The sequence below is a fragment of the Nyctereutes procyonoides genome, unplaced genomic scaffold, assembly GCF_905146905.1.
Source record: "Nyctereutes procyonoides isolate TBG_1078 unplaced genomic scaffold, NYPRO_anot_genome, whole genome shotgun sequence".
In the NCBI taxonomy this organism is placed as follows: Eukaryota; Metazoa; Chordata; class Mammalia; order Carnivora; family Canidae; genus Nyctereutes; species Nyctereutes procyonoides.
The window spans coordinates 43,317,756-43,331,079 of record NW_026575049.1 but is presented as its reverse complement, the minus strand read 5'-3'; the positions used below and the strand labels follow the sequence as shown (position 1 = coordinate 43,331,079).

At 40.6% G+C, this 13,324-nt stretch overlaps 1 protein-coding gene across 1 annotated transcript in view; it reads right to left on the bottom strand.

Moving 5' to 3' along the window:
- Positions 1 to 7,298, bottom strand: part of LONRF2 (LON peptidase N-terminal domain and ring finger 2) — a 41,373-nt gene extending 34,075 nt beyond the window's left edge. The window contains exon 1 of the mRNA XM_055328600.1: positions 6,596 to 7,298. Within this exon, the coding sequence (XP_055184575.1) occupies positions 6,596 to 7,298 (703 nt within the window). The remainder of the gene's footprint in view (positions 1 to 6,595) is intronic.
- Positions 7,299 to 13,324: the final 6,026 nt, after the last annotated feature.

The following is a 13,324-nucleotide window of genomic DNA, read 5'->3' as shown; positions in this document are numbered from 1 at the left end:
ACTAAGATTTTGGCAGCTATGTACATATATAAGCCTATAAACTTTTTCCTAAGCTTTACTTGATTGTAGTATCAACACTAATCTCCTAAAATTAAATGAAAAATTTCTCATATCGCTGCATGATCTGAAATAAGATGAAAGTTAATATTCCTTCAAAGTTTGTTAAAACTTGCTTGACCTTTGTGTCTTTTTCAAAAGAAAAGCCCTGAGTAGCACTTCTGTTTTATGATTATTGGTCAGTGTCAAGTTTTTACCTCTTCTTGGGTTAATTTTGATGATTTATAATTTCCTTAAAATTGTCCTTTTTATATAGGCTTTAAAATCTGTTATGTTCCTTTATATCTGCAATTATGCTGCCTTTTTCATTCCTGATCCTGTGTTTTGCTTTTTCTTCATCACATTTGCCGAACATTTGTTTCTTTTATTAGTCTCTGTAATGAACCTGCTTCTGACTTAACGAAATCAATTTTTTTTTCTGTTTCATTAATGTTTTCTTCATTATCTCTTTGCTTACACTTGTGTTAGTTTCATTATCTTGACAAAGTTTTTGGAGTTAAAAATACTCTCATTTACATTTATTTTTAATCATTCTTTTCTAATGAATGCATTTAAGCTTCTACTCCTCACAGTCTAAGAGCTTTTACTGCAGTCCAAAAAAGTCATTTCTTATCCAAGACACTGAGTGAATCAAACGGTTTTCTTTGTTGACTTCCACCATTTGTAATCCACTTATGAAGCCAGAACTTCAAAATTTAATCTTTTAAAACATTTCAAATAAATCTCTACACATTTCCTAAGTATTAAGCCTTAAGCTTAATAAAACTGAGAGAATTTATGGAGGAATCACTAAAAAAATCAAAGAGGAAAAGCAACTTAAAAATTCTTTGTGTGAAGACAGCTTATGGAAGAAAAAGACATGTGTGCACCTTCCAAGAAATTGACACAAATATGCAAACAGTTTATAAATTAACCCTTGTACGGGGAAATGAGCCAAAAAGAGTATAGTCTGAGAATCAGGCTTTGTGAGGAAGAGACAGTCTACTCTCTACATTTGCATTTAGGGTTAATCAAAGACTGTTCTTTTCCCCTGGAACCCAGAGTTGTCATTGTGCTGGGAGCTAGTGTTACCACCATAAGATCTGTCAAATGAGTGGGCAGTGGGGAGAAGTAGAGAACTGTACAAGTGTTATTTAGGAAGAGCTGAATGAATTGATACATAAAGCAATGACAGCCAAGTAGTGGTCCTGGTGAATATAAAGAATCAACAGCAATACTCCTCATGGGTTATTTGTTTGAAGTGATGTAAGGACTTATAAAGTGAAGTCTACAAATTTTAAGTGTGTATCTTGAACTTTTATATACTATACACCTAAGTCATCGTGACCCAGATCAGGACCTAAGAAGGCTCCTTTGTGCACTTTCTCAGGTAGTACACCTTTTCTAAAGGTAACCAGCATTCTGACTTCTATCACCATGGATTACTTTCACCTGTTTCTGAACTTATACATGGGGCTATATGAATAGAATGTACTCTTGTATCTGTCACAATCATTCTGTGAAATTCCTTCATACTGCTGTATGTCTGTTTCCTTAAGAGAATAAAAGACCTGCTGCATACTACACTGTATGATTTGATTTATATACTCATCCTACTGGTGGGTTGTTATCCAAATGTTCTTGGCACTTATTTATATAAATAAATAGAGCTGCTATGAACATTCTTGTATAGGTCTTTTGTTGGGCAAAAGCATTATTTTTTTTGTATATATTATTTTTATTGGAGTTTGATTTGCCAACATATAGCATAGCACCCAGTGCTCATCCCGTCAAGTAAAAGCATTAATTTCTATTTGGCATAGTCAAAAGTGTGAATACTGTGCCAGAAGTTATGTTACGTTTGGCTTTAGTAAGTACTCCTAAGTATATTTAACTTATACCAATTTCCACTTCAACTAGCAATGTAAGAGTTCCGATTGCTTCCAGTACTTGCCAAAACCAGGTACTGTTACTTGTTTTCATTTTCAGGTATGTTCTAATATCTTACTTTGATTTTAAATTTGCATTTGATCAGTAATTACATCGGGCACCCCTTCATATATTTATTTTCCATTCTGAGATCTAGTTTTACAAAGCATCTGTTCAACTCTGCCTATTATTTAGACAGACTTCCTTTTTGGTTCTTGAGCTATAAGCATTATTTTCAATAGTCTGAATTAGCATTCTCATTTAGATACATATTACCAATACACATCATCTTTTCAGTCTTTTGTGGAGGTCTCTGAGGAACAAAAGTTATTAATTTTAATTGAATTTATCTATCTTTTCCTGCATGGTTATGCTTTTTGTGCCTTAAAAAGGATCACCTCCCCTAAATTCATGAAAATATTCTATGATTTCTTTTAGATATCTGATTATAATTTCCATGTATGATGTATGATGGGCATCTAGGTTCATTTTTTTTTTCCAAATGGATAAGCAACAGACTTTGACTATTTAAAACAATCCCCCCTCCCCAACCATTTAACTCTATTGGCATCTTTGTAGCAAATCAAGTGACTATACGTGAGAGTCTGTTTCTATGTGTCTATATTTGGGCCAGTACAACTCTGTGCTAATTACTGCAGCTGTATTATAATAAGTCTTGGGTCTTGGTATCTTGCAAGTATCAGTTCTCCACTTTCATTATTTTTCTCCAGTATTGCTTTGGCCATTCATCAACTTCCACCAAAATCATTAGCTGAGATTTTGACTGAGAATGCACTGAATCTATAGTTCAATATGCACAGAACTGACATCAATACTGAGTTTTACAATCTGTGAAAATCACGTACCTTTCCACTTACTCAATTTCTCCCAGAAATGTTTCGTATTTCAGTGAAGAGGTCTTGAACTTTCAGGTATGTCAAGATTTACTCCAAAGAAGTTTTTTGTTACTTAAATGGGTTTTCTATTTTTTTTTTGTTTTTACTAAGTATATATAATCATCACTGATCTTGCTGTATTAATCTTATAGTCAACAATCTTGATAATTCACTTATAATTTCCAATAGTTCAAATATTCCTCTGGACTTCCTATGTACTCCACCATGCCATCTACAAATGTTTTATTTTTCCAATCTTAGTACTTTTTATTCTCTCCTCATTGCAGCACCTAGAATCTTAATATGATACAAAATGGCAGTAACGGCAGTGAACAGCCTTGTCACTTTTTCCCTCAATGGTAATACATTCAATATTTCATTATGATGATTGCTACAGATTTTTTTAAAATTTAAATTCAATGTAGTTAACATATAGTGTATTATTAGTTTCAGGGGTAGAATGTAGTGATTCATCAGTTGCAATATAACACCCAGTGCTCATTCCATCAAGTGTCCTCCTTAATGCCCATCACCCAGTTACCCCATCCCCCACTCACATCCCCTCCAGCAACTGTTTCCTAGAGTTAAATGAATCTCTTATGGTTTGCTTTACTGTTTTTATCTTACTTTTCCTTCTCTTCCCTACCTTTAACAGATAAACAGAACATAATTTCTTGAATTCCACATGAGTGAAATCCTATGGTACTTGTATTTCTCAGACTTATTTTGCTTAGCATAATACCCTCTATTGCCATCCAGGTCATTATAAATAGGGAGATTTCATTCTTTCTGATGCCTTAGTACTGCATTGTGTGTGTGTGTGTGTGTGTGTGTGTGTGTGTGTGTGTGTGTGTGTATACATGACCACATTTTTATCCATTCATCTGTCGATGGACGATGGATGTCTGGGCTCTTTCCAGAGTTTTGCTATTGTGGATATTGCTGCTATAAACATTGGGGTGCATGTGCCCTTTCGGATCACTATTTTTGTATCCTCTGGATACATACATAGTAGTGCAGTTGCTGGGTCATAAGGTGGTCCTATTTTTAACTTTTTGAGGAAGTTTTCCATGCTGTCTTCCAAAGTGGCTGCATCAATTTGCATTCCCACCCACAGTGCAACAGTGCTTCCTCGCCAATATCTATTGTTTCCTGTGTTAATTTTAGCCATTCTCACAGGTGAGAGATGGTTATCTTATTGTGGTTTTAATTTGTATTTCCCTGCTACAGATTTTTGTAGGTACTCTTTAACATATTAAGAAAGTTCTCTTGTACTCCTACTTCCCTGAAAGATTTTAACACAGCTTATATGATTTTTCTCTATTCTACAGATGTAGTGAATTACATTAGTTGATACACAATGATTAAATGAAATAACATTTTACTTGATTGTGACCCGTTTTAAGTGTATCACTGGATTCAATCTGCTAATATTTTGTTTCCCAAAGGTAACCACTGCCCTTACCTACAACATGCTATAGTGATTTTGTCTGTTTGGATTTATAGATAAATAGAATCATATGGTAAAAATGCTTTTGAGTCTGACTTCTTTCACCCAACATTATGTTTGTGATTTGTCCATGTTGTAGTGTGTAGTTGTAGCTGGTTTACTTTCTTTTTGTACAGTATTCCAAAAGGCATAATATATTTAGTCATTCATTCCATTTATTGGACATGTGTGTTGTCTCCACTTCAGGGGTATCTCTGCATAAGGATATAAGCTCTTGCACATTCTTGTACATTCTTTCAGTGCACATATATATGTACCTTATTGAAACTGCTTGGCCAATATTATATTTAACACTTCAGATACTACCAATTTTCCCGGTGTATGATCTGCAGACCCATCTGCAACATATGATGGTTCTCATTTCCTCCATCTTCTCCAACAGCTGGTATTGTGATCTTCTACACTTCCAGCAGCTGTTTTTATTTCTGATTTATTTATTTGAAAGAAAGCATAAGCAGGGAGAGGGAGGGTGTGACAGAGGGAGGGGGAAAGGGAGGGGGAGACTCCTGCTGAGCAGGGAGCCTGAAGCTGGGCTTGATCTCACAACCCCAGAGCTCATGACTTGAGTCAAAATCAAGAGTTAGATGCTTAATGGACTGGGCCACCCAGGCACCCCAGCAACTGTTTCTATATGTTCTATACTTACTGAGACAATAGCGACTAGGGCAAATGAAATGGGGTTGGAACGACAAAGGAACTGAGATTACGGACTTTTTAAATTTAACTAACTGAAAGTTAATTTTAAAAGCTGATATTCTATTGACTAGTGGAAAGCTTTTAAGTTAATTTGGAACAATTTCAACATGCCAATCTACTTTTTCAACACTAAGTTTTATGAAACTGAAATATAAAGGAGGGATTTCTGATGAAAATTTTGTATCCAAATTGAAGTTGGCAGTACATGTAAAAATCACAATGCATTTGGAAGATCTGTTTGAAAAAAAGTAAAATCTCCATATTTTACATTGAAGATATGTTGAATAGTATTTTCGATATATAGGTTTAAAAATATTAAGATAAATGTTACCTGCTTCTGTTCATCTTTTACACGTGGCTACCAGAAATTTAAAAATTACACATGTGGCTTACACAATTTTTCCTCTGGATAGTGTTGCTCAACACTACATATATAAAACATGACAGATGAAAATACGAAAATATACAGCCTGTTAAAATATGGATACAAGCTGCAAAAATGGTACAGGATATTTGTTATGTAATACAGTTTAACTGCTCTATCCAACAAAGAATCCCCCAAATTAAATACAAGTGTATCTTCTAAAAGGGAAAACCTTAACTCTAAATTTAAAATAAAATGCATAATGAATACAGCACACAAGATTCTTTTAGTAACAAAAAAAAAAAAATAAGCGAAATCTTCTTGGCTAGTGACTTAACTCACACATAACCTGTAGCAAAACCAGGGAATCCGAATCACCCTCCACATAGACTTCACCACCCCCCAAAAATTGTCAATGGAGTATATGCAGTGGGAATCAAGTACAATGACAGGAAGTTTGGTCTTTTTTTTTTTTTTTTAGATTTTATTTATTCATTTATGAGAGACAGAGAGAGGCAGAGGCAGAAGCAGGCTCCATGCAGGGAGCCTGATGTGGGCCTCGATCTCAGGTCCCCAGGATCACGCCCTGGGCTGACGCCAGCGCTAAACCGCTGAGCCACCAGGGGGTTCCCCAAGTTTGGTCTTTTTAAATGACATATTCTTAACAGGTGGGAAGAAAATCAGAGAGCCTGGTGCTGGCCACGAATTTCAGTAACCTCTTAAAAATTAAAGACACAACACTAGTTAATATAACCATCTAATAAACCCTAACAACATCTAATGCCCTTTGAGAGAGAATGTGCAAATAATTAAAAGCACAACGGAAAAGGATCCTTCCTGGATTCTTTACTTGAAACCCCCGGAGCAAGTCCTGCCGCAGCACAAGGCACTCCCCCGTTCGTGTGCCTCTGGGGTGTTGCATCTTCCTGCAGGTCAAGTAAAAACACCCGGTCATCCCGCCACTCCTGGACGGCTGAGACCGGGTGGAAGGCGGTGCTGGCCTCACGGCCCCTGAGGAAGGGGGCGGAGGTCCGGCAAAGGGCGGCCCGGTGGGCGCACCTGCCTCTGCCACTAGCCCCCTCGGGCGCCGGCCCGCCTTACCCGGTTCGGAAGGGGGTCGGTCACCGCGCGGGCCGGCGGGCAGCTCCGCAGGCCGCGACTTACCGAGCTCCAGCGCCTGCTCGCACCTGAGCAGCGCGGCGTCGGGCTGCTGCTGGCGCTGCAGGCTCCGCGCCTGGCCGGCCAGCCTGCGCGCGCGGACCTCGGCCGGGAAGCACTTCTCCAGCAGGCCGCTCAGCACCACGTTGACTCGCCGCGCCTGCGGCCGCGCCGGCCCCGGCTCCACGCAGCGCTTGCACACCGTCAGCCCGCACGGCAGGGTCACCGGCTTGTGCAGCAGCCGCCGGCAGCGCGGGCAGCCCAGCAGCTCCCGCGCCTCCCCACGCGCCTCCCCACGCGCCTCCCCACGCGCCTCCCCGGGGGCGCCGCCCGGCCTCCGCGCCGGCAGCCGCCCCTCGCCCCGGCCCAGGGCGCGCGCGAGGCCGCCCGCCAGCTCCCCCAGCTCCTCGGGCCGCAGCGCGCCCAGCCGCGCGGCGCCGCGGAAGGCGCCCAGGGCCTCGGGGAGACGGCCCGCGCGGGCCAGCGCGTCCCCCAGCCGCAGGCACAGGCCGCGCTCGGGCTGCGCCGGCCCCGCCGGCCCCGCCGGCCCCGCCAGCGCGGAGCGGAGGAGCTCCGCCGCCGCCCCGTACTCGCCGGCGCGGAAGGCCTCGTCGGCCCTCTCCAAGCGCTGGGCGAGCGGCTCCCCGCAGGCGCAGCCGGGGCGCGGGGGCGGCGGCGGCGGCGGCGGCGGGACCCGCTCGGGACTCATCGCCGCGGGCTGTGGCGCCGCAGGCCGGACGCGGGAGGAGGCTCCGCCGCCGGCCGCCTTCCCCGAGAGCCCCGCGCCTGGGGGCGGGGCGGGACGGGGCGGGGCCCCCCGCGGCGCGGGCGGCAGGTGCCGCGGGCCCACACCCCGGGCCGGGCGGGCGCACGCCGCAGGCCGCGGCCCGAGCCCCGAGCCCCGAGCCCCGCGCGCGAGGCGCCCCCGTCGCCGGCTCGCTCCCGTAGGCCAGGCGGCCCGCGAGAGCCCCGCGACCCTCCGCGGCCCGGCGCCTGCGTGCGTGCGCGTCCGCCTCCGCGTCCGCCTCCGCCTCCGCCTCCACGCGCCCCTCGCCGCGCGCTCCCTTCCCGCCGCCGCCGCCGCCGCCGCCGCAGCCCAGACCTGGCCGCCCCCACAGCCCGCGGCCGCGGTTACAAAGGGAACCGGGGCGGTAGCCCAGCTCGCCGCGAATCTGACTTAGGAAATTGTCTCAAGTGACGGGGGAGCCCGAAGTAGGCACTGAGCCATCTCCCGCCAGCCTCCTAATGGGCCTCTTAAATTTTAGAGCCAAACATCTTAGAACTCTAATTTAGAGCAGGAGTTTTAATAGAGAACGTAACGAGAGACCACGCTGGGTGCCGGGAGGAGGACGGATCTGAGAAATGGGCAGTTGTGCTGTGCTCTCGATTTAGAGAGCAGAAATCGAAGTTTTTTAAAATGTCTCCTAACGTGGGGTTCTGCAGACAGAAGTTGCTGGAAGGAGGGAGTTAAAAGCTACATTGGTGTATAAGCAAGGACTAAATGTTCCCTTCTGTGCTCATTAACCAGCTTTTAGGATTCTTCACTACATAAGGCCCATTGTCTCCCCGTTTATTTTATTCTGTGAATGCAATGAAATGCAATATTCCAGAATCTGCATGTTCATTGTGTCAAGTCCGAATGTCTCTATTCTAAATTGGTGAGGTTTAACGTTAAGACCGATGACTAAAGAAAATATAAAAGAATCATATCTGGCTTTGGGGAAGAGGAAATACCTCCTCATTAGGTAAGGAGAGAAAAATTAGACTAATTAGCAATAGAAAAAAAGAGACAACTTTGGCGAACCTTCTAGTCCTGTGATCAATGTAGGGCAATCCCACCACCTCCCATCCCACCACCAGCCCTTTCCATGAATGATTTCCACCCCAGCTCTCTATTTTGACTGATAACATTTGTAGTCGAAGTAGGTTTTGATCTGTTTCTCATTACTGAATTATTCCAAACTCTCTCTTTAATCACTTTTGAGGGTTTTTTTTAAAAATATTTTACTTATTTGTGTGTGTGTGTGTGTGTGTGTGTGTGAGAGAGAGAGAGAGAGAGAGAGAGAGAGCACAAGCCAAGGGAAGGAACAGAGAAAGAGGGAGAAGCAAACTCCCCTCTGAGCAGGGAGCCTGTCCCATGGCTCCATTCTAGATCCCTGGGATTATGACCCCAGCCGAGCAGACAAGCAGACGCAGACGCTTAACTGACTGAGCCACCTAGGTGCCCCTCCTTTTGAATTTTTATCTACTTTCTCTATACAGTAATAATTCACTTACCCAAAGATTGCTTATTCAACAAATTCACAACCAGAAAGCTAGGAGAAAAAAGCTGAGTAAATTAGAGCTACAAAGACGATACACTAAAGATTAACACGTGTCCCTCCATTTGTTTAGGTCTTCTCTGATTTCTCTCAACGCTGTGCTTTTTTTCACACTTATCCCTAAGTTTTTCATAATTTTTGACATAGTATAAATAGTATTGTCTTTAGATTTCAATTTTCACTTGTTGCTAGTATATAGAAATCTAATTATTCATTCCAATTATTCATTCTGTGGGTTACTTAGAGGTATGTTCTTCAGTTTCCAAATATTTGAGGATTTTCTAGATACTTTTCTATTACTGATTCCTATTCTCAATCCATTGTAGTCAAAGAACATACTTCGTATGACTTCTTGAATCTCTTAAAATTTATTGAGACTTGTTTGATGGTTCAAATATGTAGTATATTAGTAAATGTCCATGTGCACTTGAGAAGAATACGTATTCTGTTGACAGGTGAAATGTTCTACAATAAGGATATAGAAGACCTGACCAGTATTACCAATCAGCTTGATTGGTAATATTCTCTTTTCAGCATACATATTCTTTTGATTTTTGGGAGAAGGATATTGAAATCTCCAGCTATAATTATGAGTTTATTTCACCTTATGATTTTGTCAATTTTTGCTTCAAATATTTTGAAGGATCTCCCCCAAATTGATCTATAAACCCAAAACTATCTAAATCAAAATCCCAGCATGGCTTTTTGTAGAAATTAGCAAGCTACATCTGAAACTCACATGAAAATGCACAATACCTAAAATATCCAAAATTACTTTTAAAAAAATGAACAAAGCAGAGTCTTCAAGACTCTACAATAAAAAGCAACAATAACCAACAGAGTATGGTTTTGGTTTCAAAATAAACAAGTAGATCCATGGAATAAGTTAGAGATTCCAAAAACAGACCTCCATATATATATATTGGTAATTGATTCTTGGCAAAGCCTATACAGTGGAGAAGGGATAGTCTTTTCAACAAATACTGCTGGACTAATTGGTTATTTATAGGCAAAAAAAGAGGAAGAAAAGGAGGAGGAGAGGGAGAAATAGAAGAAGAAAAAACTTTGATCTATACCAAGCATCATATATGAAAATCAACTCAAAGATTATTGACCTGAGGGGATCCCTGGGTGGCTCAGCGATTTGGCGCCTGCCTTTGGCCCAGGGCGTGATCCTGGAGTCCCGGGATCAAGTTTCGCGTTGGGCTCCTGGCATGGAGCCTGCTTCTCCCTCCTCCTGTGTCTCTGCCTCTCTCTCTCTCTCTCTCTCTCTCTCTCTCTCATAAATAAATAAATCTTTTTTTTTTTAAAAAAAGATTATTGACCTGAAAGTAAAACTACAGAACTTATAGGGGGAAAAATGCATAGAAGAGAACCTTTGTGACTCTGGGCATTATATTTAACAGCAAAATCATGATCCATAAAAGAAAGGAGTTTCTTATATCTGGTCTGACAGTGAGGCCTCAGTATTATTACAAAGCTAGCCTGGTGCACACAACTAGTTAATGTTGCTCTCCTAATGGACATGAACAATCTCATAAAACACCAACATCAGACAAAGTCATCCTGAGACCATGATAAAGTGAAACAAAAACAAAGTCACTATTGGGTCACTATTGAATCATAGGGTGGCTCAGTTAGGCAGCCAGCTCTTGATTTCAGCTCAGGTCATTATCTCAGGGTCCTAGGATCAACCCCTGCGTCAAGCTCTGTGCTCAGTGGGGAGTGCTTGAGGATTGTCTATCCTTCTTCCTTTGCCCCTTCCCCACCCTGGTCACTTGCTCTAAAATAAGTAAATAAATCTTTAAAAAAAAAAAACCACAATAACAAGGTTACTATGTAACTCACAAAATATTGACCATTCCCCTCTCCCAGCTAAAATGAATGACAACTACTTCTTTAGCAAGTGCAGCTTCATCCTCATTCTGGTGTGCTCTCCTTTTAAATAAGATTTAGTAAAACACAAATTACAGAATTTCACCTGCCAAAGCTAATATTACCCAACCAAACCCCAAGTCCCATAACAGATTCTTTCTAACATTCTTTCACCAAGACTACCTATGATTCCCCACAGTAAGTGTTCTCCCTCACTGCGATGAATAATAAACCAAAATATAAATTATAAAAATATAAGACACAGTGTGCCTAGTGGTTTGGGGCATTGATGAATTGATAAATTGGATGTATGAAAATTGAGATCTTCTATTCTTTGAAAGAGACTGTTAAGGTATGCCCCCACACTTCCTGAAATCAATACTATACTATATGTTAACTAACTTGAATTAAAAAAAAATATGCCCCAGACTTGAAGAAAAATTTTAAATCATGTGTCTGATCAAGGACTTTAATCAAGTATATACAAAGAACACAGGAAACTCAATAATAGGAAAACATATAACTGACTTAAAAAGTAGACCAAAGATTTGAACAGTCAGCTACAGAAGATATATTGATAGCAAATAGATACATGAAAAGATGCTCAGATTATAGCTGCCTGACACAGGTTATAAAATTCAGACAACTCAAAATTATTACAGAAGTGCAGTGTCTTGGCAGCTGCTCAAGTCTGCTCAAGTAGAATGTGATTTTAAGGTATTTTGTTTCTATTTGTTTCTATTCTAAAATCATTTAGAAAATTAAGGCGATAAGCAGGAACCTCTGCTCCGACCTCAGTTCTAGGAGGGACTATTTGGCAAAAGGGGAGTGATGTGAACTTGAAAGAAATTGTTTGCTATGTTAGAGTGCATTATAGGTGAGGAATAAGAGGCTGGCATTACTTGGCATGTGCCCTAAATCTTAAAAAGTGTATTTCATAATTTCCAGAGAAAAGATAATCATGAATTATGATGAAACTTTATTAAAGAAAGAAGACTCACAAACATGAATTTCTGTCAATATATTATTAATTGTGGTCACAGTAGTAGTGGGCATTAGGAGTAATTTCTACCCAACTACACAGGATGTTGTAGACCTTAGTTTTCATTTTGAGTGAAGTGGGATGCTATTAGAGGGTTTTGAGCAGAGGGATGACATGATTTGATTTACATTTCAAAATGTTCACACTGGTTGTTATGTTAACCTATAGCAGATTATTATGTAATCTCAATAATAACTCAAGAAACTTACAACATACTTCTATTCTCCACCCCACCCTTGTGCTCTTCTGTCCTAGATATTTTATTCTGGAAAAAAAATCTTCAATTCTTTTTAATTTTGAAAATTACTGTTGGTGATCACAGAATTCTAAGTTGAAAGTTACTTTCTTTCTGCAATTTAAAGATGCCATTCCATTGCTCTGGTTTGCATAGTTTCTGATAAGAAGTCCATGATTATTCTTTGTTGCTCTTTAGGTTATATGTCTTTTTTCTTCTGATTGCTCTTAAGGTTTTCTGTTTAACACTTTTTTGACACTGAGGTGTCTTAATGGGTTTTGTTTTCACTTCTTGGGCTCATTGAGCTTCTTAGACTCAATGAATGTAAATAGTTTAGATCAAATTTGGGGATTTGGGGGCCATTATTCTTTCAAATATGTTTCTATCCCTCCTGTTATCCTTTGGGTAGTTCAATAACAGGTACACTAGTCTTCTTGATATTGTCCCATGGATCACTGAGGTCCTGGTCATTTATTTTCAATCTTGTGTATCTCTGTGCTTCAGTTTGGATAGTTTCTATTACTATCTATTGCTATGTCTTCACATTCACTAATCTGTTCTTTTGCAGGATCTAATCTATACATTTTTTCCTATACAGTGAATTTTTTAATTTTCAGAGATTTTTTTTTTACCCTTTAAAGGAATGTTATGCACTTATTAGAAATAAGAATTACAAAAGACTTTTTCGTGACATAGATAACTGCTTATGAGATGATACACAATGAAATCTATTCATTAAATGCATAAATTTAAAAAATAAAACCAAAATTATGGGGCATCTGGGTTGCTTAGTGGTTGAGTATCTGCCTTTGACTCAGATCATGATCCCAAGGTCCTGGGATCAAGTCCCACGCTGGCCTCCCCACAGGGAGCCTGCTTCTTCCTCTGCCTATGTCTGCCTCTCTGTCTCTCATGAATAAATAAATAAAATCTTTTAAAAATAAATAAAAAATAAAAACAAAATTACGCAGTATGACCTCAAAATTTAATATGCATAGAAAAATGACCAGGAGAAAATATTTCAAATATTAAGAATAGTGTTGCTCCCAGGGAACGAGATCATCTAAGTAACTTTAATTGGTTGTTTGTTTGTTTGTTTGTTTGTCTCCTTATACTGTTATTACTTCCAAAACTTCTATAGAGAGGATTATATTGGGCTCAAAGTAAAAGTGACAATCTCTTTCAAAAAGCAGGACAGGATTTCAAAGGAAGCTTTGAAATGAATGATTCTTATAAGATGTTCTTTTGTCATGTTTTGCTTA